Below are 26940 nucleotides of genomic sequence, written 5' to 3'. Positions count from 1 at the left end.
AGGGGCAGAAGGTAAGAAGTGGGGAGAAGTGGAAAGACCAAAATACATTGCTGGCTACTGGCTCAACTGCTTTGCCTTATCAGTGGTACCTAGTTATAGAGAGTTCTTAACAAACCATCAAAACCCAGCAGGAAAAGGAGGCAGTTGAAACACTCCATAAATGTAATAACACCAGCCCATTTATGTAATTTATCATTGTAATGGATATACATGCATAGATATACGTGCATGCACTTATATGTAATAGAGTAGTAAAAGATTCATGACAGTCTACAAGTGCAAACTTCAGAATTCCAAGGCAAATCAATCACATCTTGTGTTTGCACCCTGTTGATGAGCTAAACAGCTCAAATCCATTGGGTGGGGCAGAAGGAAAAACCAGTCCTCTCCCAAGGAAACAGATATAAGGCTCACACCACAGCCCACTCTGCTGCCTTCACCCAAGAGATGGAAACAGTTAAGTCCTAGTAGAATGATATTTGTAATTCTTACCTTTAACTCCAACCTCTAAAGTAGAATCCTTCTGGTCTTAGGAAACCCTGAGAAATGCATTTTCTGTAATCCTTTGCTCTTTCCTGTTGATGGCTGTACAGATACTGGGAGAAGAATTAGATGGCTGTAACTCAAAGCTCATGGAATTAGATGCTGCTGTACAGACATTCTCGGAACAGCATGGGCAGCTGGGTAAGCCACTGGCCAAGAAGATAGGAAAGCTGATGGAACTCCACCAGCAAACCATCAGGCAGGCTGAGAGCCGGCTATCCAAACTCAACCAGGTATGTGGTCCAGGCTTTAAGGTAACCAACATGCTTTAAAGTAGGCATTATTACCATCTCGCTTTTGAAAATAAATAAAAAGACAGTACTAGAGATGATGTAAGAGGTTTTCCTGTGGCTTGTTTTCAACAGTGTTTCTATGATTTACATATAAACTTATATTTGGTTCATAACAAACTAAACTATTTTGACAAAGTTTCACATGAATAGACTTGGCTGTATATATACTTTGTAAACTGGAGCTGTAATAGTAAAAAGAATAACCATCTACTAATGAGTTCTATAAAAGCAGTTTAGGACAGATCTAAATATTTTAAAGTTACATACATACCCATATATACATCATCTTAAGTTCTGAGTTGTTCAGCTTTTTCTTAGTGTTTTTTTTTCATATATCCTAAGCTGGCCTCAAATCACTCACAGACAATGAGGGCCTTGATATCCTGATCCTCCTACCTCTGCCTCTGCCCTCCAGACTGGGATAACAGACACTGTACTTAGTGTGGTACCCAGCTTAGGAACTGGTGATGGTGAATAATGGTGTTGAGATCCTGCAAGATGCAGTCCCTGCTGGCCACCTCTTTTACTCAGTGAGATGGAGAAAGATGATAGAAGGGGATGGGGAGAATAAGTGAGAATGAAAAGTGAGAAAAAGAGAAATAAATGTATTATGAACTTGGTTTATTACCCTAAGATCACCGGGAAATCTTTGACAGATTTTCCATAGGCAAGTGACTTTCCAGGATCCCTTTCAATGTCACAGATATAACTGCCACTCTCTGGGATGGCTGCATCCGAAGACACAGGTTACGGATGAATTTCCCACTCGCCAGAAAGGATTTACATTCATCTGAGTACTAATGACTTTTCAGGCATCCTCACACTTAGAAGAATACAGTGAAATGCTGGAGTCCATTCTGAAGTGGATCGAGAAAGCTAAAGTCTTGGTGCATGGAAACATTGCATGGAATTCTGCAAGCCAGCTCCGAGAACAGTACATCTTGCACCAGGTAATTTCAGGGGGAAAAAAAAAGTTAACAGGCCGGGCGATGGTGGCGCACGCCTTTAATCCCAGCACTCGGGAGGCAGAGGCAGGTGGATCTCTGTGAGTTCGAAACCAGCCTGCTCTACAGAGCTAGTTCCAGGACAGGCTCCAAAGCCACAGAGAAACCCTGTCTCGAAAAACAAAAAAAAAAGTTAACAAAGAATGAATAGAAACAGTTCATTTGACTGGTCAGACTGACCCAAAATTTAAGTGACCACAGTGTGAAATTATTGTGAGTGTCAGCTAAAAGGAATGTTTGGGAATCAGTGAGATGACTCAGTGGGAAAAGGTGGCTGCCACAAAGTCTCATGACTTGAGTTTGATCCCTGGATCCTGCATGGTGGAAGGAGAGAAGTGACTCCTGCCCTTGTCCTCTGACCCCCTCCATGTGCCCCGTGGCATGCATGTGTTCCCTGCTAATAAATAAATGTCATTTAAAAACAGTATTTAAAAGCAAACAAGCAACAACAACAAGACTTGCTATTCTAGTCTGACCAAAAGTAGTTAAGGGTGAGAGTTCACAAGACTGCCCATAAATACTTGGCCTCTATTTTTTTATACCACCCTTTCCCTGAACCCAAAAACTGCCAGTCCTGTGCTATGGGGCGTGTGTTTTTGTGTTGTTGCTGCTGCTGTAGAACTTCCACTGGAAGTTAAATGCAGGAAATTCTTTCACATGAAGAGACACAGGGGCATGTGGAGAGATGACAGGCGTCCCACCAGGAAGGAAGGAAAACCTTCCTCTATCAGCTGGCACTGTGTGACTGGGAACAAAATCCTGTCTCTCGGGTCTGCCTTCTCATCTGTAATACAGGAATGACCAGAATATCCCTATGTCAGTCGTGAGCAAACACCCAGCGCGTACCTGGCATAGGCTGGGGTTCCAGGCAGGTCCTTTCACCTGCTTTCTTTTAGCCACAGCAAGGGCTGAGTCATGCGGCTTACTCAGGAGGTCAGAGCAGCTGAGAACGGACCTCTATCTACACCCTGGAGGATACATGACTTCATTTCCTCTGAACTCAGGAGACAAAAACGTTCCTTTCCTTTTGGTCATATTCTTTGGAAATTATTTCATCCTTTTAGTAAGTGCTGATTGGATTAAAATGCATATTTCTAACAGGTCCTGCCAAAAAACTCAGTCGCTGCCTTCCATTTAGGTTACATGGTTGACTTTTTCCTATGTGCAAAGGAAAAGTAAATTTCCTTATTTTCGACTTGATATGGTTCTGGGTTCTGGATGTTTTTTCCTCCTGGGATGTTTCCGTGGCTCAAATTCCAACCCCTACCTATCATCTCCCTTCTCCACTCAGGAAATTTCTCCCATACACGAACAACTGTAGCTCTCAGTTCAGTCATTCGCTGTGTGATGGGCGTAGATGTTGACAGGCTAGACTTGTTACAAATTAGTTGGTAAGCAAAGGAAATGCAGCCAACTTCTAGACGTCTAAAGAAGCAGATTGAAGAACAGGAAAGATAAAGGGAATTTTAACTTTTACCTGTCAAGATAACACGGCTTTTCTCTGTTTGTTTTGTTTTGCCCCCCTCCCCGCCCCCAGGCAGGGTTTCTCTGTGTAGCCTTGGAGTCTGTCCTGGAACTCCCTGGGTAGACCAGGCTGGCCTCAAACTCAGAGCTCCTCCTGCCTCTGCCTAAAGATATACGCCACCACTACCAGGCTGCTATATTTTTAGCAATGCTGGTAATTCAGTAAAAAACGATCTTGAAAAGCGATTACCTTTATATGTGGTGATGATCAAGAATGGCACAGCTCAGACCTATTGATTTCACCTCCTGGATTCCTTAAGTGAGGCTTTAATCCGAAAATTTGAAAATATTTAATGTGATACTAATGACTATAGTGGGATTTTTGTGTGTGTATGTGTGTGTGTGTGTGTGTGTGAGAGAGAGAGAGAGAGAGAGAGAGAGAGAGAGAGAGAGAGAGAGAGAGAATGAGAATTCAGGCACACATGCCTGTAATGATCAGGTGATCAGGATACAGTATTTGGGAGTCAGTTGTCTTCCTACTATGGAATCCACTCAACTCAGACCCTCGGGCTTGCCCCACAACTTTGTTGACCTGCTGTGCTTCCTGATGGCCCTGTGGTGGTGGAATCTTAAAGGAAATGCAAATGTCACACAGTGCTTTTGTAAGATGTTTCCATGCAGTGAAACCTAATGCAGGTTTCAGAAGAGATCATGAAGATTTTCATTGTAGGTTTTGGCTTTTGAGTTGCAGCCTTGCTGTACAGCCTTGGCAAACCTGGAGTGTATCATGTGGTCCAGCCTGGCTTTGAGCTCACTGCACTCCTGAGTGTTAGGACCAACCAGAGGCATAATCCACCATGTTTATCTGATGAGATTTAAAAATTATTATTAATATCATTATACAGGGTTAAACAATTCTACTTTATGCATATAGAGAGTATATTTTGAGAATATTTCCCCATATCCTACTGCCCTCCTCATTCTTTTTTGGTTTTTTGTTTGTTTCTTTGTTTTGTTTTTGGTTTTTCAAGACAGGGTTTCTCTGTATCTTTGGATCCTGTCCTGGAATTAGCTCTTGCAGACCAGGCTGACCTCGAACTCACAGAGATCCGCCTGTCTCTGCCTCCCGAGTGCTGGGATTAAAGGCGTGCAAGACCACCGCCAGTCTCACCCTCCTCATTCTTTGAGGTTTATTTTCGTTGTGCGTGTGCGTGTGCGTGTGTGTGTGTGTGTGTGTGTATGCATAAGAAGGCATTGAATTTCCTGGAAATTCAGTTACAGACAGATTTGAGCCACCATTTGGGGGCTGGGAACAGAATCTGGGTCCTCTGCAAGAGCAGCAAGTGCCACTGAGCCATCTCTGCACCCCTGCCCTCCCATCTTCTTTCTTGTTCAAAGAGAGCATTGACTTTCCCTTCGTGGCGTCTGTACATGCTTGACCTTCTGTAGCTGTAAAGTTCAAGACCCACAACTGAGAGAAAATGTGTGTTATTTGTCTTTCTGACTTAATTGATTTGATAAGATTTATCTCCGGTGACATCCATTTTTTCTACAAACTATATAGCTTCATCCTTACATTAAAAAAAAATGAAAAAAAGTTTTTCATAGTTTCAGACTAATTCATTTTTCTTGTTCACCTGACAAATAATTATATAATATTTTCCCTATCTAGAAATTTTGACAAACATTTGGAATGGGAGGGATACTTGCCTGTCCCTTGTCCCTACAGAAGTGACCAGTGGAAAGAAATACAGAGATGGAGACAGTTACAGTGTATAAGACAGAGAGGGAGGGTTCCAGGTACCCCGGAGTCTAGGGAATCACAACTGCCTGACTGAAGAGGAAGGCCAAGGAAGGCATCTTAGCAGAAGGTTACACTGGACAGGTCTTAAACCCCGCTGCCTACTCCTGCCCCACTCCTCCTGTGAGGCCCACTGTCTTGTGGAAATACTAACAGCTAGAGAGAAGGCTGCCTTTGGTGGCCTGGAAAACTTGAAATAACAAGGAGTTAGTAGAACCAGCTGGTAAGAAGGGTGGATAAAAGCCTTCAGGAACCTGGGCTCTGTGTCAAAATTACCCCGAAGTCACTGAAAGATAATCTCTCCCTGCAGATGTCTAGTTCAGGGTTTGCTCGCAGAAAGCCAGCACAGCAGTGGAAAGCAGACGGCTGGTGTCAGGGAGCAGAGGTGGCGGCGTCGCCACTGCAGCCCACAAGCACAGGCCTCTCTTGGAAGATGGGGAGGCAAGGAGATACCAGAGAGATAGCGAAGCCTGAATTAGGCATCCTAGGTGTGGCTGACATTAGTGTTCATGATATGGGCAACTGCATCCCCGATCAAAGACAGCAACCTCAGGCCACCAGGATTATCCACTCAGAAGCCCAGAAGGGAACTCATCTTAGAGAGTTCTCATGCGTTTCCATCAGGAGGCAAAGCTGCCTGGGTTTCCCCACCCTTAACAAATGTAAGAAAATCCACCTGCTCTAATGTCAGGTGGAAAAGACAAATAAGTAGATAACCCTGTGCTCTTAGCTGCCTAAAAATATGCCCAGATTTACTAGCAATTATTTATTACAGGTGTCCTTTCAGGCATGGCTGGCCTACAGCATACATGTGTGTGTGCATCCCAGGACAGCCATGAATGTTCGTCAACATATTTGTCAGAGATGGCATTGTGTCGCGGGGTCAAAAGCTTGACATCCCTGCCAAGGACACGATATAATGGGATGCTTTATTTTTCCTACATTTATAAATAATCACTGTAAAAAGAAAAAGGTCCGGGGGCTGGAGAGATGGCTCAGTGCTTAAGAGCATTGCCTGCTCTTCCAAAGGTCCTGAGTTCAATTCCCGGCAACCACATGGTGGCTCACAACCATCTGTAATGAGGTCTGGTGCCCTCTTCTGGCCTGCAGTCATACACACAGACAGAATATTGTATACATAATAAATAAATAAATATTTTTAAAAAATTAAAAAAAAAACAAAAAAATAATTTAAAAAATAAAAATAAATAAATAAATAATAATAATAAAAGAAAAAAGAAAAAGGTCCCACAGCAGGAAGGGCGAGTGTGGATCACAGCTTAGATCTCCTTGACCCCTTCCTTGTCTTTAAAGTGCCCTGTCAATGCTTCGCCCTAGACGCTGCTAGCGGAGTCTGAAGAAATCGACAGCGACCTGGAAGCGATGGCTGAGAAAGTGCAGCACCTGGCCCACGTGTACTACACAGAGAAAATGTCCCAGCAAGTGACACAGTTAGGACGGGAGACTGAGGAGTTACGGCAGGTGATCCGAGCTTGTTTGCAGAGTCTCCAAGATGCAGCCAAGGTAAACAAACAAACAAACCTGGCCCGCTGTCAGGGGGAGAAAGTGCTCACCCAGGATGCGATAGTCTCCTGAGTGTGGTGCTGCTCTTTAGCTATAGGACTTTGAACTTCAAGTCAATGTATTGATGTTCAAGTGGGATTTTGTTCTCCAGGATATGAAAAAGTTTGAAGGAGAGCTGAGAAATTTACAGGCTGCTTTGGAACAAGCCCAAGCCATCCTGACTTCCCCAGAAGTAGGGCGCCTTAGTCTCAAGGAGCAACTGTCCCACCGACAGGTAACCAAAAAGAATTTAGGATGGACGGAGTTGGGGTAGGGGTGTTTAGTCATAGAAGTTCTTGCCTTGCAAGCAGAGGGTCCGATTCCCAGAACTCAAAAAGCTGGGTGTGGCACATCTTATCCCAGCCCTTAGGAGAGGGAAAGGCAGGCAGATAAAGCCAGCCTGGTCTCTGTGAGTTCCCGGCCAGCAAGTGCTACGTGAGGAGATCTTGTATCAGAAAAACATTAAAACAAGACAGAGTGCCCTGTCCTTAAAACCACAGTGCAGGGGAAAAAGAAACTGGTAGATTCCCCGGGCTTCTTGGCCACCCAGCCTACTCTACTTGACAAACTCTCAGTCAGTGAGAGATCATGTCTTCACATTTAAAAATGTAACCAGCTATTGAAGAATGATGTCCAAGTTTATTGTCTCTGAGCTCTTTACACATGCACATACATATGTACAATACCCACATTATACCTGCAAATAGGAACTCAAATGTACATATGTATTTTCCCATACACGCACGAATACATACATACACATGCAATAATCTAAGATGTATGGGGGGGTCTGTATTTTAAAAAAAAAGACAAGAAAACTGTTTTCTAAGCCCAAGGATAGTCTTAAAGCAGATGTGTTGTTAAGAGCATATGTTCCTTGCAAACTGTGGACCCCGGCCTTTAATCCCAGCACTCGGGAGGCAGAGGCAGGTGGATCTCTGTGAGTTCGAGACCAGCCTGGTCTACAAGAGCTAGTTCCAGGACAGGCTCCAAAACCACAGAGAAACCCTGTCTCAAAAAACCAAAAAAAAAAAAAAAAACTGTGGACCCCCGTAGCCCCCATTCAGGAAATGTCTGTGTTTATGCGATACACGATGAAATTACTAAGAGTGTAAACCCTGATCCTGCCCCTTTCAGCATCTGCTGTCTGAGATGGAGTCACTGAAGCCCAAGGTGCAAGCCGTGCAGCTCTGCCAGAGTGCTCTCCGGATCCCCGAAGATGTGGTCGCCAGCTTGCCCCTGTGCCACGCTGCCCTGCGGCTGCAGGAGGAAGCCAGTCAGCTGCAGCACACAGCCATCCAGCAGTACAACATCATGCAGGCAGGTGCAGCGGGGCAGCGGGTTCAGTCGGCTGAGCCCATGGCAGCGGAGCAAGTGCACCACCATGAGTCACGGGCTCCTTTTCTTAGCATTGTGTGGGCTCAGCCATCAAAACACCCAGAGTGCTAAATTTGACAGTCTGTTGTAGTTACATAAAACCAGGAGATTAAAGCTATCACGTGGATCATCCACAAACGCCAGGGGAAAGCTCTCTAAAAATTATCTTTTAGTGAAAATTATCTTCTGATGGTGGTTTTTTTGCGTGTGTAAAGAATGACTCATAGACATTAATTGTGTACGTGATCGTCTATGCACCTGGGAGGGATCTAGATATGGTGATACGGGCTTGCTGTTCTATATTACACAATTACTTGCGTGTTTCAGCTAATTTGTGCATTTTCTGGCCTGAGAAGGACATCCAAGCACAGCTTTTAACCTCTTGTGATAATAGAAGAAAAAGGATTTCCGTGAAGAAATCATGCTACTTACGACAATCTCTCTTTTTGTAGTGCTCACCTGCTTTATGAATAATTGTGTCTCTCTAAAACCACGAATGCTCATTTCACCAGCCATTTTCGATCATTCACTACCTTGTAATTTGTTAGACTTCAGAGCCCGGAGGCTGCAGGTCAGGCTTAATTAGTATTATCTGCTACTGGTGCTCTTGGCCTTTATCTTGTTATTCAACATTCTTTTAGATTTTGCTTTGTACTTTTGTGTGTGGTATATGTACATGGCAATGTGGGTATGTATGTGTGGGGGTGGGTATGTACATGTGTGTGTGTGAGTGTGTGTAGGTTTATGTCCTTGTACACTTAGATGAAGGCTAGAGAGGTCAACACTGTCTTCCTTGATTGCCCCCTGTTTTTTTTGAGACAGTCTGTGGTTGAACCTGGAGCTGGTGGGTTTGCTGATACTGACTCACCCATGAGCCTCGGGGCCTAACCCCTCACTGCTTAGAGCTGGGGTTGCAGATGTGGCATTTTGTTTTAATACTGGGGATTTGAACTCAGATCCTTACGCTTGCATGACAGTCACTTCACTGAGATATTTCCCTAACTCTCTTGTACAGAGAGACAAGGAAGCCTATTGTCCTGCCTGCTCCACCCCACTGGCTACAGCCTTTCACCTTCTAGACAGTCTAAGCAGACAGAGACTCCTAACTTCTCATCCGTTTTGATTTTATTAATAATTTCATTACAGTATTTTTTTAAAAGATAAAGTTGATGTATCTAAGTGAAAGCTAGTAATTTGTGGCATCTGAAGGACTTTACCCATCTCGTTTTGATTTCCTGGACACTGGGAAACACAAGGCAAGATTGGTGGCAAAGCCACCCAGTAACTTTATAGAAAAACATATCCTCATTTGTTCTCTCAAAGGAGGCAGTGGTGCAGTATGAGCAGTACGAACAGGAAATGAAGCATCTCCAGCAGCTGATAGAAGCGGCTCACAGAGAGATTGAGGACAAGCCCGTGGCCACGAGTAACATCCAGGAGCTGCAGGCTCAGATTTCTCGGCATGAGGTGAGACAGAAGGGCGGGCAGGGTAAAAGTACTGACCCCTGGACACTAGCTTCATTTAGTGGCTGACAGGGAGGTACTCCCTTCCCTGTGGGGGATCTGTTTGGTTCCCGCACAGCACTTTGGCTGGCTTTGCATTTTAAAGGTTATTCAATAACACAGGAATTCCCCTGCATTCTGCATCCTCGATAAGCTGTTCGTGACTTGTCCCACCAAGTATCCCAGGCATGGGAAGAGATCATAGCGCAAAGCAGTTAATTCATGAAAATAGCCTCTTGATTTTGAAGCCTTATAAGAAACAGCCATGCTCACACTTTGCTGTGTCTGCCTTCTTACCAAGGGTGGCTTCATTGTACGGAGAAAATCATCTTCACTTGTCCATTGCTTAGGCTCCTCACTAAAATCAGGAGTCGTCAGTGATTTTGCCTCCTCCTAGTCTCTTAGTCACCACCATGACCTTAATCCCAGACACATTCCTTCCACATTCCTGGTCTCAGGTCTCACAGCTCCAGGGTGACAAAGCCCTGTGACATTTCAGCAGCGAGCTTCCTCTGCTGCCTGTCATTTTTGATTAGGTCGATTGACTTGGGACTGTCTCTAAGCTCCATACATTTTGGTGGGTGACTCAGAGAGGGGCATCTTACTCTTTTATGCCAAGGACAGACATTTAGTTTGTCCTTCTATCTGCTGTTTCTCCTTTCTGGCCCCAGTATGGAAGTAATATCAGAGATTAAATATTCCCTTTAAACACGGAAAACCTCATGCCTGCTTTCAACATCCAAGTACAAGATTTCTTGACATGCTTTACCAGAATAGTACATTTTGCTAGGCGGTGGTGGCACACACCTTTAATCCTAGAATTCGGGAGGCAGAGGCCAGCCTGGTCTACAAGAGCTAGTTCCAGGACAGGCACCAAAAACTACAGAGAAACCCTGTCTCCAAAATAAAAAAAAAAAAAAGAAAGAAAGAAAGAAAAAAGAAAAAGATAGTACATTTCTATGATTTGCAAAATCAATATTCTGCTTATATTCATTTTTATAGCTATGGCCATCATCTGTTAGTTGTTTCTTTTACTCACTGGTAATGATTGGTGCCAGTTTTTGAAATCACTGTCTCCATGGTATACTGTGTATTTGCTAAGTATTATTTTATTCCCGTTTCATAAGATCCAAAATGCTGTTTCTATCTTTCTTTTATTATGACCCAAATATTTCTATAACTTGTCTAGAGTAACATTAACTATTACTAAAGCTTATATTTTGAAAATAATTTTAGAAATTGACATCTCTCTTGTTCAACCTTATGAGAATTGGGTTTTTGTTTTTTAAGATTTTTAGTGGGATGGGTGCGGTAGGGTGGGGAGGGAGGGCAAGGTCTCCCTATGTAGCACAGGCTAGCCTCAAACTCCAGATTCTTCTGCCTCAGACTTCCAAGGGCTGGGATTACAAAAGGAAGAAGGAAGGAAGGATGGAAGGAAAAATAATAAGACATCTCCTTTTAAAAAGTGACCTCTTGAGCTCAGAAATCTAGTTCTGGTCAAATTTAAATTTTGATGATTTTTTTTGCACTGTAACAGACTTGTGTGACATCACCACACAAAGAGGAAGGTGGTTTAAGACCAGAAATGACTGTCTAAGGTCACAGAGCCACCCCTTTGCAGAATTACTAGTAGACTCAGAAAGTGACCTGCCTCACTCTGTCACAGCTTCTCCGTATAGTCCTGTCTCTGTGTTGGCATTGGCTAGCTTCCTCCCGTGCCTCAGAAGATGTTTCATATAAATAACAGTGTAGGCACACACGGAGGTCATTGTGCAGAAAAGACAAAGGCAGGAAGGGAAGTGCCTAGTGGAGAGAGCGCAGTGGCAATGACATAAAAATCGGGGTGTGGGTTGCTCCCTGTATTTTCTGAGTACTTCTCATCGAATTTCAGCTTTAAAGAGTCTGATACAGTGACAACAGCTCTCTTAAGTTGTGCTTATTTTACTCTTTGAAAAATTTCAAAGGGCACATGATCTACATAGCAAGACTCTATCTTTCAGCCAGGCAGGGGTGGTGCACACCTTTAATCCCAGCACTCAGTGAGACAGAGGCAAGCAGATCTCTGTGAGTTCAAGGCCAGCCTGGTCTACGGAGGAGTTCCAGGACAGCCAGAGATACACAGAGAAACCCTAGAAAAAAAAAAAACAAAAACAACAACAAAAAAGATTCTATCTTCCAAAAAAACCACTCCCTCTACTCCCCACCCCCAACCAAGGAAAAAGAAAGCAAAGAAATTGAGGCTCAATGTCTTTACCTCAAAGGGAATAAAAGATAGCTCACTCTTGAGCCAAATAGGAATGACCATGCCCAAGGAACATGGATTTGGGTGGCCCTCCTACAGCATGCTATACCATAGAAAGGATGATGTTATAGCTATAGAAAGAAAGTCCTAAATCAAGGTATTTTTGAAGCGCCTCATTGGGAAGCGTGGGCAGGCGTCTTACAGAAAAGCCAGGAAACCTCTTCGCTATGCTTCAGATGTTGTCTGATGACAGTCTTAGCTCTTGGCATTGTCAGAACTTAACACACCCCGAAAGGATTTGCATGCTGTCTCCATGAGGTTCCGTCAGACAGAGGTGGATACTAAGTTCTAAGGGTACTGAAGACAGTCAATGATAATTTGCCCCTGCTCCTGCAAAATAGGCCTTATTAGTTCTTTGGTTTTTTTTGTTTGTTTTTTGTTTGTTTGTTTGTTTGTTTGAGACAAGGTTTCTCTGTAGCTTTGGTGCCTGGCCTGGAACTAGCTCTCACAGACCAGGCTGACCTTGAACTCACAGAGATAAGCCTGCCTCTTAAATGCTGGGATTAAAGGCGTGCGACACCACCACCCCGCTGAATGTAACTTTTAATGCAAGCAAGAATCTATAGCTGGCCGGGCGATGGTGGCGCACGCCTTTAATCCCAGCACTTGGGAGGCAGAGGCAGGTGGATCTCTGTGAGTTCGAGACCAGCCTGGTCTACAGAGCTAGTTCCAGGACAGGCTCCAAAGCCACAGAGAAACCCTGTCTCGAAAAACCAAAAAAAAAAAAAAAAAAAAAAAAAAAAAAAAAGAATCTATAGCTGTAAATATTTAGAAATCCAAATTCCTGGAACTGATCTGTACTTAACCCTTCTTAGGAACAGTGTGCCATCTTGAGTACAGTCACAAAATGTTTCATCTGAGTCTCCAATAATATTTTTTCAAGAGCAAAATAAGATTAGAAGGCATTAATTTTCACAATACTTTAGAGCTCTGCTTTGAAATATGAGAAACCCTTGAGGTGCGATGTGTTTGCTTAAAGAGCGTAGGCTGAATAGACAGATTTGGGACGTCAGTCACACTTTCAGGGATTATTCCTATCATTCATTACAAATTGTCATAAATTTCATATGTAATATTCATATGAGAAACAACGGTCTGCGGCACAGGAGCCAGCAGGCAGTTTTACTTTGTGACCCTCTCTTGCCGACTGCCACCTCTTGGATGTAGTCAGCATAAGAGTTGAGCAGTAGGTTTTTTTTTTTAAGTTTTAGTCATCACATGACCTAATTTCCATGGCATGAACCATCTGGTAAATTTCAGAGGCTTCAGGTATTTTTTTAAACGTTGCCAGCTCCTCCTCGCGTTGGAAGTTCACGGCGGCATAAGGGTGACCTGTCTGGGCTCCAATCCCTACTGCACGCCCCATTTTCCCAGCTCAATCTTGCCTGGGGCGCACTGTCTGGAGTTGGGCCAGGCTGTGCTGTGGTCTGGCTCGGCAGGGCTAGAGGGTGCAGCAGCCGGCAGCTGCAGACCGCCTCTGCTCAGCGCAGGGCTCGGCTCCGCCTCTCATTGGCTCCGGGCTGCAGGAAGATGAACGCAGCTACTGTTTCCTTTTGATGCTGCGCTGACACAGTGTGGGGGAAATGTTTCCTCAGGAGCTGGCGCAGAAAATCAAGGGCTACCAGGAGCAGATCGCCTCTTTGAATTCCAAATGCAAGATGCTGACGATGAAAGCCAAGCACGCCACCATGCTGCTGACTGTGACCGAGGTCGAGGGGCTGGCGGAAGGGACTGAGGACCTGGACCGTGAGCTCCTCCCCACGCCTTCGGCCCACCCCTCGGTGGTCATGGTAAGGATCAAGTCTGCCCCTCCTGCTAGCTTTGCTCTTTTGACCAGAGCCTGGCTGGTGGTAGCCCTACAGTCATAGCCAGGCTTCTTTAGAGAGTAGCTTTAGAGCTTGTCGATTCTAGTTTAGGAGCCGTTTCCTTCAATTGCAGAGGCGGTTCAGGGGCCAGAGCTGATCTTTAACCCTGTACACAGTGGCGATTGGAACTGTGAACGTTAGATTTGGAGTCCAAGATCCGCCCTTCATTCATGTGCAATTTTGCAATAATACTGACCCACGGCGTGCTTTATTTTGAAAACAATTCCTTACACCACAGGGAGGTAGGAGGCATGACACATTTATTTCACTGTTTTCCAAATTGAATATATACATCCATACATATACACACACATATGCATGTACCATATGATTAGTGAAAAACAGAAGAAAAGCTATTATGAGAAAAAATAAGGAAATCGAGAATTCCAAGTTTAGTCTTGGGTCAAAAAAAAGTGTTATTTAATCTTTTGTGCCATTATATTCCCATATATTTTGTAACTTAAAATACACCGAGTGTTTTGGTAACTACAGTGTCTTCTGATAATGTGTATTTTTTTTCGACTAAGCCATGCTTCAGGTAATGTGTAACTCAACCCAAACCCATGTGGTCACGTGTGACATTAAATGCATCATCTTCCTAGGGCACTTGGAACTTAAGATGTCACAATAGACCAGGTTTTGTTCCATATACTCTTTTCCTTGTTTGACGCATGGTTTTTCTACTTATTTCTTAAAGACACAAACACCCTCAATAAAACTACAGATACTTTCAAACCAAAGCAAAACTCTCGGTTATGATGCGTAGCCGTGGATTCTCTATTTTAGGAACAGCATTAGCATCATATTCACTTGAAGATCATACTTTTCAATACTAACTCAGAATTAATAAGTTAACATGTAAATTAGCCTCATTGATTCCGGCCTTGGGTAGATAATGATGGCCTGAACTGTGTCTGTGGAGATTCTGTGCTAACATAGCTAACTGATTTTCATGTCCTCCGGGCTACATTTTGCGTGGCAGATGACTGCGGGTCGTTGTCACACTTTGCTGTCACCCGTCACGGAAGAGTCTGGGGAGGAGGGAACCAACAGTGAGATCTCCTCCCCACCTGCCTGCCGCTCTCCATCACCTGTGGCTAACACAGAGGCGTCTGTTAACCAGGTACCTCCCATCCACCTTGTTTTTGCTGTGAGCTCCTGCCGGATCCAGTGCTCCACTGTTCATCCGCTTTAGACTGCCGGTGTGACTGAATTTGGATCTAGGGACACATCTGCTAAGTGCTTTAGTAGCATCAGTGATGTGTTATTGTCAAGTGAGACAACAAATTACAACTGTCAACTGGTCCTATATGTGGCCACATCTCCTAAACTACAGTGAGATGAGCAAAAATCAGTTTATGGGAATTATAGCCCAATATCAATAAAAATTCATTCATGAAAATTGAAGCCTGAAGAAGGTCCCTTTAAGGCCGCAAGGCTTCCCAAAGCATTCACAGACATGGGGCATTGTATCTGAACAGAGAACGCAGTAGTATGTATGATTGATTCTGTGGCCCAGTTAACACGTCCTGAGCACACTGCTAACACGATGTCCTAATTTAAATAGAAAATCTTACGTCCATATGAGACTTTTATTTTTCAAAAAATGAAGATGAACCTTGTTCCGGGCTGCATTTTAACATATCTTATACTAAATATAGCACATTCTAAGTTATGTGTCGAAACGTTTAGGGATACATATTTGATATAAACAAAATATTTTAAAAATAAACAAAACTTTTAATGCGTGATAAGCGATGCTGTATTTTTAGCCAAAACAAATTTTGACAGATTTTAATGGTGTTGCTAGGAAGTTATGCAACCGCTCAAGCGCTGAGACGATATTGTAGACGCACTAATTAGGGCAAACATACTGTAGGCTGCACCATAATCTACCACGTCGCTTTTACTTTAGGTGGATCACGCACTTCCATGATAAAGGAAACAACTATCCAAATAAAAAGGAATAGAGCATCTATGATGCCTTTAGATAATATGGAATCTTTTGGTAGAAAGTGGTAACCTTCTAGGGAAGATTTTTGTTTGTTTTGTTTGACACGATTCCGTGTAAACCTTGACTGTCCTGGAACTGCTGGACAGTCAACCCAGGCTGGCCTTGAATCTGAGCTGCCTGCTGGGATTAAAGGTGTGCGCCACCACCTCTCTAGAGAAGTTCTTATTCCACCCATTCGCCAGACGCGTTTTTTTAGCTGGGTGTGGTGGCTCACACCTGTAATCCTAGCACTGGGAGGCTAAAGTAAGATTGCCACGAGGCCAAAGCCATCCTGAGCTACAGAGTGAGTTTCCCTCCAGCTTGGGTTACAGAGTGAGAAGGTCTCAAAAATACCAAATCCAGTCAAAACAGAAACGCCTCCATGCATGCTGAGCCAAAGAACTTCTGCCTTACATTCAGAGCAGAAAGGTCAGTAAGAATTAAGTAATGACGAGAGTAATAAGAGGAAATTAACGAGAACAAGAAAAAAGGAGAAGTTCAGAGCTCCCTGGGAGATTTAGGCAGCTGTTTCCCAAGTTCTGAATTAAAAATATGAATTACTCACCCTTTGATGATACATTTTTTGGTGTGGTTACAGATGTTACTAGAATCAGAGGAAATGGACCATAGTCAGCTGCTTATATATTGAGAGATTATGTAATATTCTCCCAATTTTCAATAGAACAATTAGTACAAATCTTGAGACTATGCTGAAAAGTCTATGACTTTTGTAAAATGTCTGTTTCTGTGCTCTATCTTGAAACACGCTTTCAATGTACGTGTGAGTTTTGTCCAGAGTGTCATGACGGATCACACGCGCATTTTTCTTGTTACTAATTGGCATCGATCAGAGTGCATATTGACATCTGAAATTGAGCTATGTGAGACTTCCTGTGGCTTAGTTTTTAACAAGATCTCTTTGATCGCAAGGAAATGCCAATTTAATCACATTGGTGGGCAGACATCCAGATAGGGCAGTAGGTTCTACTGACATTCTTGTTGGTAACAGTGACTCTGGGCTAAGGCGGACATCTTGAGTTGGAGGGCACTATGGCATTGCTCAATCAAATCAATCTATTGGTTCCCCCAGTTGGCCGCATGTTCCTCTTGTACAGTAGAAATCACACCATTAGAAACGTATAACAGCTTGGGCAGGAGTGCTCTAGATTTCAGAGCTGGTTTCAAAGCTTCAGGAGCTTCCGGGAGGCTACCCCCTCAGCTCCGTTTTGAGACTGCCTGCCGCCGTGGCTGTACAGAATGTGCATCCCTTCAAGGAAGAGCCGGATATAACTCCTTCAGCACATCACATCCCTGGTGGAGAGGCTCTGTGCTTGCTCTTTCTGTAAGGAGATCTCTGTTACATAACAAACAGATTCTCCCCACACTCAGTGTGTTCCCTCTGCTGACTGGGAGAGAGGAGAAACACGGAGGCGGAGGCGTCCTCAGAATTCGCTGCTGTCTTCTCCATCCCCCTTAGGCACAAGCAGTGACCTGGATTCTGTGGAAGAGTTGAGACAAATATTGTCACACCCTTGGCCTCCAGGTCAGAAGCTCCATGAGGTCACAACCCTTTAGGGTCCAAGCTGACTTCCCTCCAGGAAGTTCCCCAACTCCTCAAGTATAAATGGAAATTGATGTCAACACAAAGTCACCAATATTAAATGAGATGTTTAAGCACTATTACTTTGAAGACTAGAAAATTGTGGATTGAATTTTAGCCAGATATGTCCAGAGTTATTTCCTTGGGCAGCTTAACCTTAGACACATGAGCAGGGAGACTCCTATTTTTAAGGGTGATTCCTCACTCTCCCAAGTATTAATGATAACAGATAGGGCTACGTAGTAATTTACTTATTGATTTCCAGTAGTCTTCCTACAACAGACTGAAGGACTTTCACCTCTTAAGAACCCCGTTGTCATGTCGGAAGGCATGAACCATGTACACATAGAGCTCACGTGTTGGAAGGCATGAACCATCTATACATAGAGCCAAAACAAACCTTTTTTTTTGGTAACAAATTGTATTCTAGCTTTTTGAGGACCTTCCTTATTTATAACGGGATGTGTAACTGAGTAATTTTATCATGTTTATAGCCAGGCTTTGGTTTTTCATCTTGGTGGCAGTAATAGTTCAGTAGTCCCACCTTACCCTACATTCTAAGACTCCTGATGATCGTCTCATATGTGGAGCCACACCCTGTTTTCTTCTACATATACACACCTACCCAGAAATTATTTTTCAGATTAAGGCAAGTAAGAGGTTGCCAGCATCATCAATAAGAGAGAGCACTTATATCCATGTACCCTGGTAAAACTTTACAATTTTTATGAAGTGTTCTTTATGGAATTTTCCACTTATAAGTTCAGGCCTGTGGTTGACTAGGGGGGGTCATTGAAAGTGCCTAGAGTAAGAACTTGGGACTAGATGGGGCAACTACTGCATCACTTCCCATCCCTATAAAATAAATTTAGGTATGAGAGTCATTATGTGCAACCCCCCCTCCCCCACCTGTCCCTTGCTGAATGCCCAGAATGAAAAGCCTCGGCATTATGACTGTTATTAAGGAGCTCACAAGTTTGTGAGAAACGGCAGATGATGGAGCTAGAGTAGTTGTTCTCAACCTGTGGGTTGTGACCCTTCTGGCAATCGAATGACCCTTTCACAGGATTACCTAAGACCTTTGGAAAACAGATATTACAATTCATAACAGTAGCAATATTACAGTTATGAATTAGCAACAAAAATAATTTTATGATTGTGGGGGTGACCCCCATGAGGAACTATATTAAAGGGTCACAGCCTTAGAAAGGTTGAGAACCACTGGGCTTGAAGGTGGCAAGAGGCCTGGTTAGGGGAAGCAGAGGCATGGGAGACCACAGAGGCAGCAACCAAGAAAGGTGGTTTCAGGTCTGTGTCAGACCCTTTAGCTATAAGGGAAGGAAGCCTCCTGAGGTATGTGGAGGATGGCCAGGATGGCAGGAGGCACAGCTTTCTCAGGTAGAAGGGACCCCGTGAGCAGAACTGGAGAAGCAGAGAGAACATGAGCCAACGTGGCAACCGCAAAGGGTTTCGGTATCGTTGGAAAAGCTTAGATTGGGAGGGGCTGAGGAAGCCACACTGTGAAGGACCATATACATGAATTCATGCCGCATGAATGAGTCAAGACTTTATCCAGAAGACAGCAATGAACCACGGAAGGAATTTAACTAGCAGCTATGTACGGAACTTAAGACAGATCATTCTAGATCAGGGGACACAATAGAAGTGTGTGTGTGTGGAGGGGTATGTGTGTGTGTGTGTGTGTGCATGTGCGTGTATGCGTATGTGTGGAGATGTTAGTTACCATATTGTTGCTGTGATAAAATGTACTGTCAAAGCAGCTCTGGGGAGAGACAGCTTATTTTGGCTCACAGTCTTCCAGAAGGATCTGGTCCCTTGTAGAGGGGACGATATAGTGGCAGACAGGCAAGGCAGAGGCATGAGCAGAGGCTGGATGATCATGTCACATCTGTGCTCAGGACTCAGAGAGGAAGCAAGAAGTGGGGCTGGCTATAAAGCATGTGTTATATGTGTACGCGTGTATCATGTACATAAACTGTACCTGTTTTGTATTTGTTTTCTGTGTTTTGTGTAGTGTGTGTGTCATATGTGTGTTTTATGTGAGTGACATGCATATGTACAAATACCCTCTGGTGGGCAAATTTGGATTGATCAAGATGGTGGCAGGGAAAGAAAGGAGGAGGAACCAGCACCCACATGCCATGTCATCAATAAATATTTGGGACCTAGCTAGAAACTTCAGCAACAATAACAAGATGGGTGGAAGGCGACATTCACTCTCAGTGTTGAGCCAGTACACAGAATGGATGTGACTTGTTCCAATTACAGAGCGTGGGAAGAAAATTCAGATGGAGTCTCAAGTGTCCCACCCCAAGTCTGATCCAATTTTGGTGTCTTACGGTTCTCGCCCGCCCGAGACAGACCACCTGCCTCTACCGCACCTCCTACACCAGACGACTTCCTGCCATTATGTTTTCCAAGTGGCTGCAAAGATTTTCTCAATCCATGATTATCAGTGAGGCTCAGTGTTTTAAACGGCCACAATTACCTTCAATAGCACAGCTGCAAAAGCAGTGAGCTTTGCAGATAGCAATGGGCAGAATGCAAACACCCCTCCCGGTTCACACTTCACAAGTGCATATAGACCACCGCACACATAGGGACTGGGGAGAGGTGCAGTCAGTGCCTACCGGAAAGTGTGGGTCCCCAGCATCTCTGTAAAACACAGGCATGATGCTGCACATCTGGAATCCTAGCACCCAGGAGGCAGAGACAGTGGACCCCTGGAGCTCCACGTCTAGCCAGCCTATCTGATTCAATGAGCTCTGGCCTCCATGTGCAAATACACACATATGAACACACACATGTACAAATGACACACGCAATACACACACTATTGAAAAAACAGAAAGTGCAATTGTGTCTTGGTACAATAAGTTACATCTTAAAACAAGAAGTATACACAACATATATACAACACAGGAAATTAAAAAACAGTCCAAATCATGATTTCAGCACTAACTTTGCTGATTTCTCCTAGACTTCCAGGAAATGAATGGACGGGTCTTTTTAAATTTTTGTTTTGTATATTTCCCACCAGTTAATATTTAAAATATCTAGTTTGTGAATAATGAATCTGGCCTCATTTGCAAAATTAATGTCTATAGATTTTTTTTTGAGATAGTCTCATATAGCTCAGGCTAGCTTTAAATTTTCTCTGTAGCTGAGGGTAGCCTTGAACCACCAACCCTCCTGCCTCTACCTAGACTTAATCTTTGAAACAAGTTCTTTCGAGAGTTATTCAGAATATTAATCAATGTTTGAACTTTAGTTCTGGAACTAGAGCAGGTAGAGCTCATCTCTTCTCTAAACTGGTTCAATACAGCTGCAGTAGTTAATTAGAGGTGTTCTAACTAAGTCAAGGCGCCTAATTAACTAGGTTAAGTAGAGGCGGACTGGTTAGCTAGAGGTATATTGGTTATTCTAGGTGTACTTGTTAGAAGTGCTCTGGCTAAACAGAGGTATGGTGGTCCTATAGAGATGTGCTGGTTAATTCAAAGAATGTTGGTCAGCTAGCGATGTACTGGTTAAATAAAGGTATGCTGGTTAGTTAGAGGTGTACTGGTTAAACAGAAGTAAACCTATTAAATAGAAGTTACTGCTTGAATAGGTTGCATTACCATTTTGCCAAATATAACATAAGATGGTATTTTGGCCATTTGAAATGTTGGCATGCTTGATTTTTTTTTATATTGGTGAAAATATGACAGCAATTGTAATGCACTTGGTTACTGTGTTTTAAATCTTGCTGCAAGCATGCTCTAATCTACTGAGTTTGAAGCACCCAACAGTGGATGTAAATCTTAGTCCTTTGCACTCAGGGAAGAACAGTTCCCTAGGTATGCTGAGCTTGCCTTCTTCCTTCCCCACTCCGACACTGTGCTCTCCACCCAGGACATTGCATACTATCAAGCCCTGTCGGCCGAGAGGCTGCAGACAGATGCCGCAAGGATTCCCCCCAGTGCCACCGCATCCCAAGAACTGTATGAGCCAGGACTCGAGCCTTCAGCGACTGCCAGGCTGGGTGACTTACAGCGTTCCTGGGAAACCTTAAAAAATGTGGTAAGCCTTTAAAGATGGCAAATTGGTCAAGCCCCCAGCTACCCATCGCTTTAGGCATCGTCTCAGGAAACCCAGGCCCGGTTACACATCTAGGATACAGTCAGAAGCCCTTGGGTAAAGCGGTGAGGAAAGAAATGTCACAACCTGCAAGATAAGAAGTAGGAAGCCGTTGGTAAGATCCCCTTTCTCTTACAGATCAGTGAGAAACAGCGGACTCTCTACGAAGCTTTGGAACGCCAGCAGAAGTACCAAGACTCCCTCCAGTCCGTTTCCACCAAAATGGAGGCCATGGAGACAAAGCTGAGTGAGAGCCTCCAGCCCGGCCGGAGCCCAGAAAGCCAGATGGCTGAGCATCAGGTAAAAATAGCAGTCTCGATGACTTCAGCTTCCTGTGTGATGGAATCGCTGTGCTCTCTAGTGGGCCTGTCAGGCTCCGGTTGTGGAGAGCGGAGCGGCTGTTCTTGTTGGAGTGAGCGGGATTCCCAAAGGTGGGAGTAGCCGCCACTCCTTCAGGGTGGGATCTAAGAAGGAAAAAGAGAAAAGCAGACCTGGATTCTGATTTTTAAAAAAGCTACATGCATTGGCGTTGATTTGGGACTTTTTCTGATACTCAGTGTGTTTCTTTACAGTCGCCAGATTGCTTTCCTTTGTGTGCCAGTGCTGTAAGAATAAATTGTGTCCCAAGTCGGCCTCTTCTGGGAATGAGCCTCAGGCTTCAGTGAGGAGTTCTAAATTTTCATCCTGTGTCTTTCTGAGTCTAGTCATATTTTAAAACCTTATGTAAGTTAGAGAAAGTGTCAACTTTATGTGATTCCATAATTCTGTTTAGAAAGATGCGGTTAAAAACACATCAGCTTAAAATTTGGGCTATGATACCTTCATGGAACTTGGGAACTGCTAATGAGGCCCTTACTCTAGAGTTCCCAACAGAGCATGGTCAAAACTTTAATGACCAAGACTGGGGCCTAAGGATATGTACTGAGTCAGTGTGACATAGGAATGTGCTGCCTAGCCCTCCCCAGGAGCAAGTAACAACTCTCTAAAAAGTAAAGGAGAAGAAAGGTATCTTGTTTATTTGTTTGTTTGTTTTACAAGGATAGGGTTTCTGTGTGTAACAATCCTGGCTACCCTGGAACTTACTTTATAGACCAGGCTGGCCTCGAACTCACAGAGACCTGCCCACCTCTGTCTCCCCAGTGCTGGGATTAAAGGAGTGTACAACCACTGACCCAGCTGAAAGGTGTCTTAAGAATGAACTATAGGCGAGGTATGGTGGTGCATGTTGCTTTTGCATGGAATCCCAGGTTCAGTTTCTAGCGTCCATATGGTGGATGGTTCAAAGCCGTGTGTAACTCTTGTATTAGGGGATCTGACATGTACTTCTGACCTCCGTGAGCACCAGACACACAAGCAGTGCATATACGAACATGCAAGCAAAACAGTCACAGGACACAGACAAAACAGTATACACATAAAAAACATAGTTGCATGTAAAAGAAGTATAAAAGCCAGGTGTGTGACCCACACCAATAATTCTAGCACTCAGAAACTGAAGGTACAGTTCAGAACAACTGGGTCCACTTGAGGGGACCTGTCACAAGGTAGAATAGGAGCTGGAGAGGTAGCTCAGTGGTTAGGGGCACATCCTGCTCTTCCAAAGAACCCGAGTTTGGTTCCCAGCACTCCTCTCGGAGGCTCATGACTACCCATCACTCCCGCTCCAGGGGTGAGGTGACCTCCTCTGTCCTCCTCAGATACCCCCACACATGTGACATACAGTCATGCAAAAACACATGCATAAATAAATAAGCAACAAAATATAAATCTTAAAAAGAGAACAAAACATTAATTTTAGTAGACGAGAGACATAAAAGTGCAGCGTGATGGGCGTGTCTACTAGAGACGGTGCCATTCATCAGCTTCAGAAACAAGACTCTAGGGCTGGGACTGTAACCCACACATAGGACCCTTGCCCAGCATGCCCAGGGCTCTGAGTGTGATTACCAGGACAGACACACATGAACACATGCAACACACACGTGTGCACGCGCGCACACACACACACACACTCACAGACTTCATTTGGATCCACTATAACGTTGGACTTCATGGGTTGCTCACATGTGCTGTCCAATACAAGTGCTTTCTATCTTTTGCAATACGTGGCCGTTCAGTATAAGATAAAAACGCACTAATTTCATCTAAAGACGGTGTATTGAGAAATAGTGGTTTCAGGCTTTTGAAACTCAGGTAGAGACTCAGTGCATGGGACACATCTATTTTAGACCTTCTTTTGATAAACTACTTCTCAGCTACCCTAGAGTTTCCACAATCTGCCAGGCTTGGGAAAATGGCAATGAAGGCATAGACTTAAGATTAACCTTGGTTTTATTTATTTATTTATTTATTTTTTTGGTTTTTCGAGACAGGGTTTCTCTGTGGCTTTGGAGCCTGTCCTGGAACTAGCTCTGTAGACCAGGCTGGTCTCGAACTCACAGAGATCCGCCTGCCTCTGCCTCCCAAGTGCTGGGATTAAAGGCGTGCGCCACCACCGCCCGGCTAACCTTGGTTTTAATAGATCAAAACAATCACGAGGACTCTGAGGCACCCAGGTGACTACTGCAATGTTGTTTTCCTCTGACCTCTACCCATTGCCTTGCTAGACCACTGCACCTTCCAAACATCCCTGTCCCTCCTCGAGGGACCTCAGTGTCACAGTCTTCTCTCACTGCTGATGTCACCTCATTCACATTTGACGTCTCCCTGGCACTCTTTGTTCTTCAGAGTCCTGCTGTCCCTTCTCTCCTGTTGTCTACAAATTTGGACTTAACAGTACTTAGAGGAAGTAGAATTTCTCTCCTTTTGAATACAGTTCTGCAGGTCAACTTTGATTTCTGTCTTGGAAATGTCTGCTTCCTTTAAACCTCCAAAGATAATATAGGGTGAGTTATCTAAGGGCCATATCAGGGTAATTTTGAGAGTCATGCATCCTTTAAGCATCCAAGATACTATAGGATGCATTATATAGGGCTATAGCAGGGTAATTTTGAGAATCATATTATTAAGAACCAGTGATCTGGGAGAAGTTTAAATAGTTTTATTCTGTCTACCTTTAGGTTTTCTTTTCCTCTGTTGGAAGCTTGTTATTTCTGTAGCCTAGGTAACTGACTATAGCTTCTCCAGGACCCTTCACTGAGCTTCCCAGGAGTGATGCACTGCAAGAACACAGGGTCATGGTGACCCACACCCTAGAATTGTTAACAGAGCATGCGTATTAACTCCAAGCACCAGCACCACCTCCCCATCCATCAATATTAGTATGAAAATGCGCACTGTACATGAAGTGTCATAGTTAGGGTTTCTATTGTTGTGACAAAACACCATGACCAGAAAGCAAGTTGGGGTGGGAAGGGGTTATTCGACTGACACCTCCACAGTCCTGTTCATCACTGAGGGAAGTCAGGACTGGAACTCACACAGGGCAGGAACCTGGAGGCAGAAGCTGATGCAGAGACCACGAGGGGGTGATGCTTACTGCTTTGCTTCCCCATGGTTTACTCAGCCTGCTTTCTTATAGAACCCAGGACCACCAGCCCAGGGATGGAACCACCCACAATGGCTGGGCCCTGCCGCATTGATCACTAAATGAGAAAATGCCTTAGAAGCTATATCTTACAGAGTCATTTTCTCAGTGAGGGTTCCCTCTTTCAGATTCCTCTAGTTTGTGGGTCAAGTTGACATTAAACTAGCCAGAACATGAAGCAAAATCATTGTCAAAGGATTTCCTGGAGAAAACTAAAATTGGATATTATCATTTTAGGTCTATATCTTATTATTCAATCTCTGAGAGTTTCAGACATGTGTTCAGTGCATTTTGATCATATCTACCCACACCTAGCCTCCAGCCCTCCCAGGCCCTCCTTTTATGTCCGCTTCTCAACATCATGCGCTCCTTTCAGATCCCACTGAGTCTGGTCAGTGCTATCCGTGTGAATGTAAGGCCACCCACTGGAGCATGGACAACTTAACACAGTTCACTTCTATAAAAACAAGCAAGCAGATTAGCCCTATGCCAGCAGCCACCAACTGCCAAAGCTTCTCAGCCATGGAAGGGGAGGGTCTTTGTATGCCCCTCCCCGATCTGTGCTGTGTTTTGACTGACTTGGTCATGTGAGTGTATGAGTGCTGACAACTCCGATGAGCCCAACAGACACTGCTTCCTACAGGACTTTCTCATCTCTTTTGATCTTTCTGCTTTGCATCCTGCACTATTCCCCGAAGTACGTGTGTTCGTGAGTGCCTGAGCATGTATATGCATCCATGTGCATGCATGTGTGTGCATGAGTGTGCATGTGTGTATGTATATGTGTGTGCGTGAGTGTGTGCATACATGTGTGCACGAGTGTGCATGTGTGTATGTATATGTGTGTGCATGTGTGCATACATGTGTATATGCATACTTGTATGCATGTATGCACGTGGGTGCATGTATGTGCATACATGTGTGCACGAGTGTGCATGAGTGTGTGTGTGCATGCATGCGTGTGTGTGTGTATGTGTAGAAGAGACAGAGATATAGATGTCCCAGTTAGAACTATTCAGGACTGAGCACTCCACAGCTTCTCATCATCTGAAATCTGAGCACCTAAAATTGTGCATGATAGCTAAGTGTTCTGAATCAGAAAGATGTCCTGTAACTTCTCTTGCAGTCGGGGCCATCAACATGACTTGACTTGCTGTCCTTTGCTGTTACCAAGGACAGTGCCTCCTGTTGCCACAGTGAGGAGATATAGCTGATACAATGATGTAAACAAGGCAGACACCAAGGCTTAGGTGACTTATTAATGATCTGACGAGGGTAAGGACACGGAGAACGTTTAATTCAGTACAGTTCTGCATACACCTCCAAGACTAGATTTCCCTTCTCGGCTCTCTCTGTTCTCTCTTCAATGTATGCACGTTAGTTCCACAAATTCTGGGACGAAGCTGCCCACATGAAAAACCAACGCCAGCACACTATCTAAATCTATTCTTGGCATCTGGAACAGTCTTTCATTATAGAATTTCTATTTCTAAATTCCAACTGAACAGTGGTGGGAAAGTCCACTGTGCTTTTTATGCTTTAAAAAGAATTGATAGAAGGGCTTGATTGCTCCTTGCTTCCCAGCACTCTGTCGAAATTATCTCTTGTTAGCTCTTACAAGGAGCCAAAAGAGCAGTGGTTGTCAGCTTGTGGGCTGAGACCCCCACGGGGGTCACACATCAGATCTCATGCACATTAGACATTTGCATTACGATTCATAACAGTGGCAAAATTACAGTTATGAAGTAGCAACAAAAATAATTTTATGGTTGTGGGTCAGCACAGCATGAGGAATTTACTGTGTTAAAGGCTAGCAGGGTTAGGAAGACTGAAAACTACTGTATGGACACTTGTCTCAGTGTATCAGCTTGATTGGTGCATCAGGCCTCTCTCTCTCCAGCTGGGATCTCTACAGGTGCAGGCTCGGTGCTGTTTATAAGCTTGAAGCGTGATTAATAAAAACTCA

General features: G+C 44.0%; 1 protein-coding gene across 7 annotated transcripts in view; it reads left to right on the top strand.

Annotated features, from left to right (window-relative positions):
• The window catches only part of Syne1 (spectrin repeat containing nuclear envelope protein 1), a 471659-nt gene that overhangs the window by 299653 nt on the left and 145066 nt on the right, over positions 1-26940 (top strand). For 3 of the 7 annotated variants that reach the window (XM_075949917.1, XM_075949889.1, XM_075949882.1), the window contains exons 1-4: positions 13130-13640; positions 14698-14838; positions 21224-21391; positions 21587-21748. In XM_075949917.1, coding sequence (XP_075806032.1) covers positions 13434-13640; positions 14698-14838; positions 21224-21391; positions 21587-21748 — 678 coding nt within the window. In that variant the 5' untranslated portion in view covers positions 13130-13433. Of the gene's footprint in view, positions 1-593; positions 777-1648; positions 1787-6443; positions 6630-6780; positions 6904-7805; positions 7989-9368; positions 9513-13129; positions 13641-14697; positions 14839-21223; positions 21392-21586; positions 21749-26940 lie in introns of those variants that run through there. The other 4 variants (XM_075949874.1, XM_075949908.1, XM_075949897.1 and 1 more) reach the window with 4 other exon arrangements.

This window comes from Microtus pennsylvanicus, chromosome 1 (genome assembly GCF_037038515.1).
Source record: "Microtus pennsylvanicus isolate mMicPen1 chromosome 1, mMicPen1.hap1, whole genome shotgun sequence".
Lineage (NCBI taxonomy): Eukaryota > Metazoa > Chordata > Mammalia > Rodentia > Cricetidae > Microtus > Microtus pennsylvanicus.
This window is presented reverse-complemented; position numbering and strand designations above follow the sequence as displayed.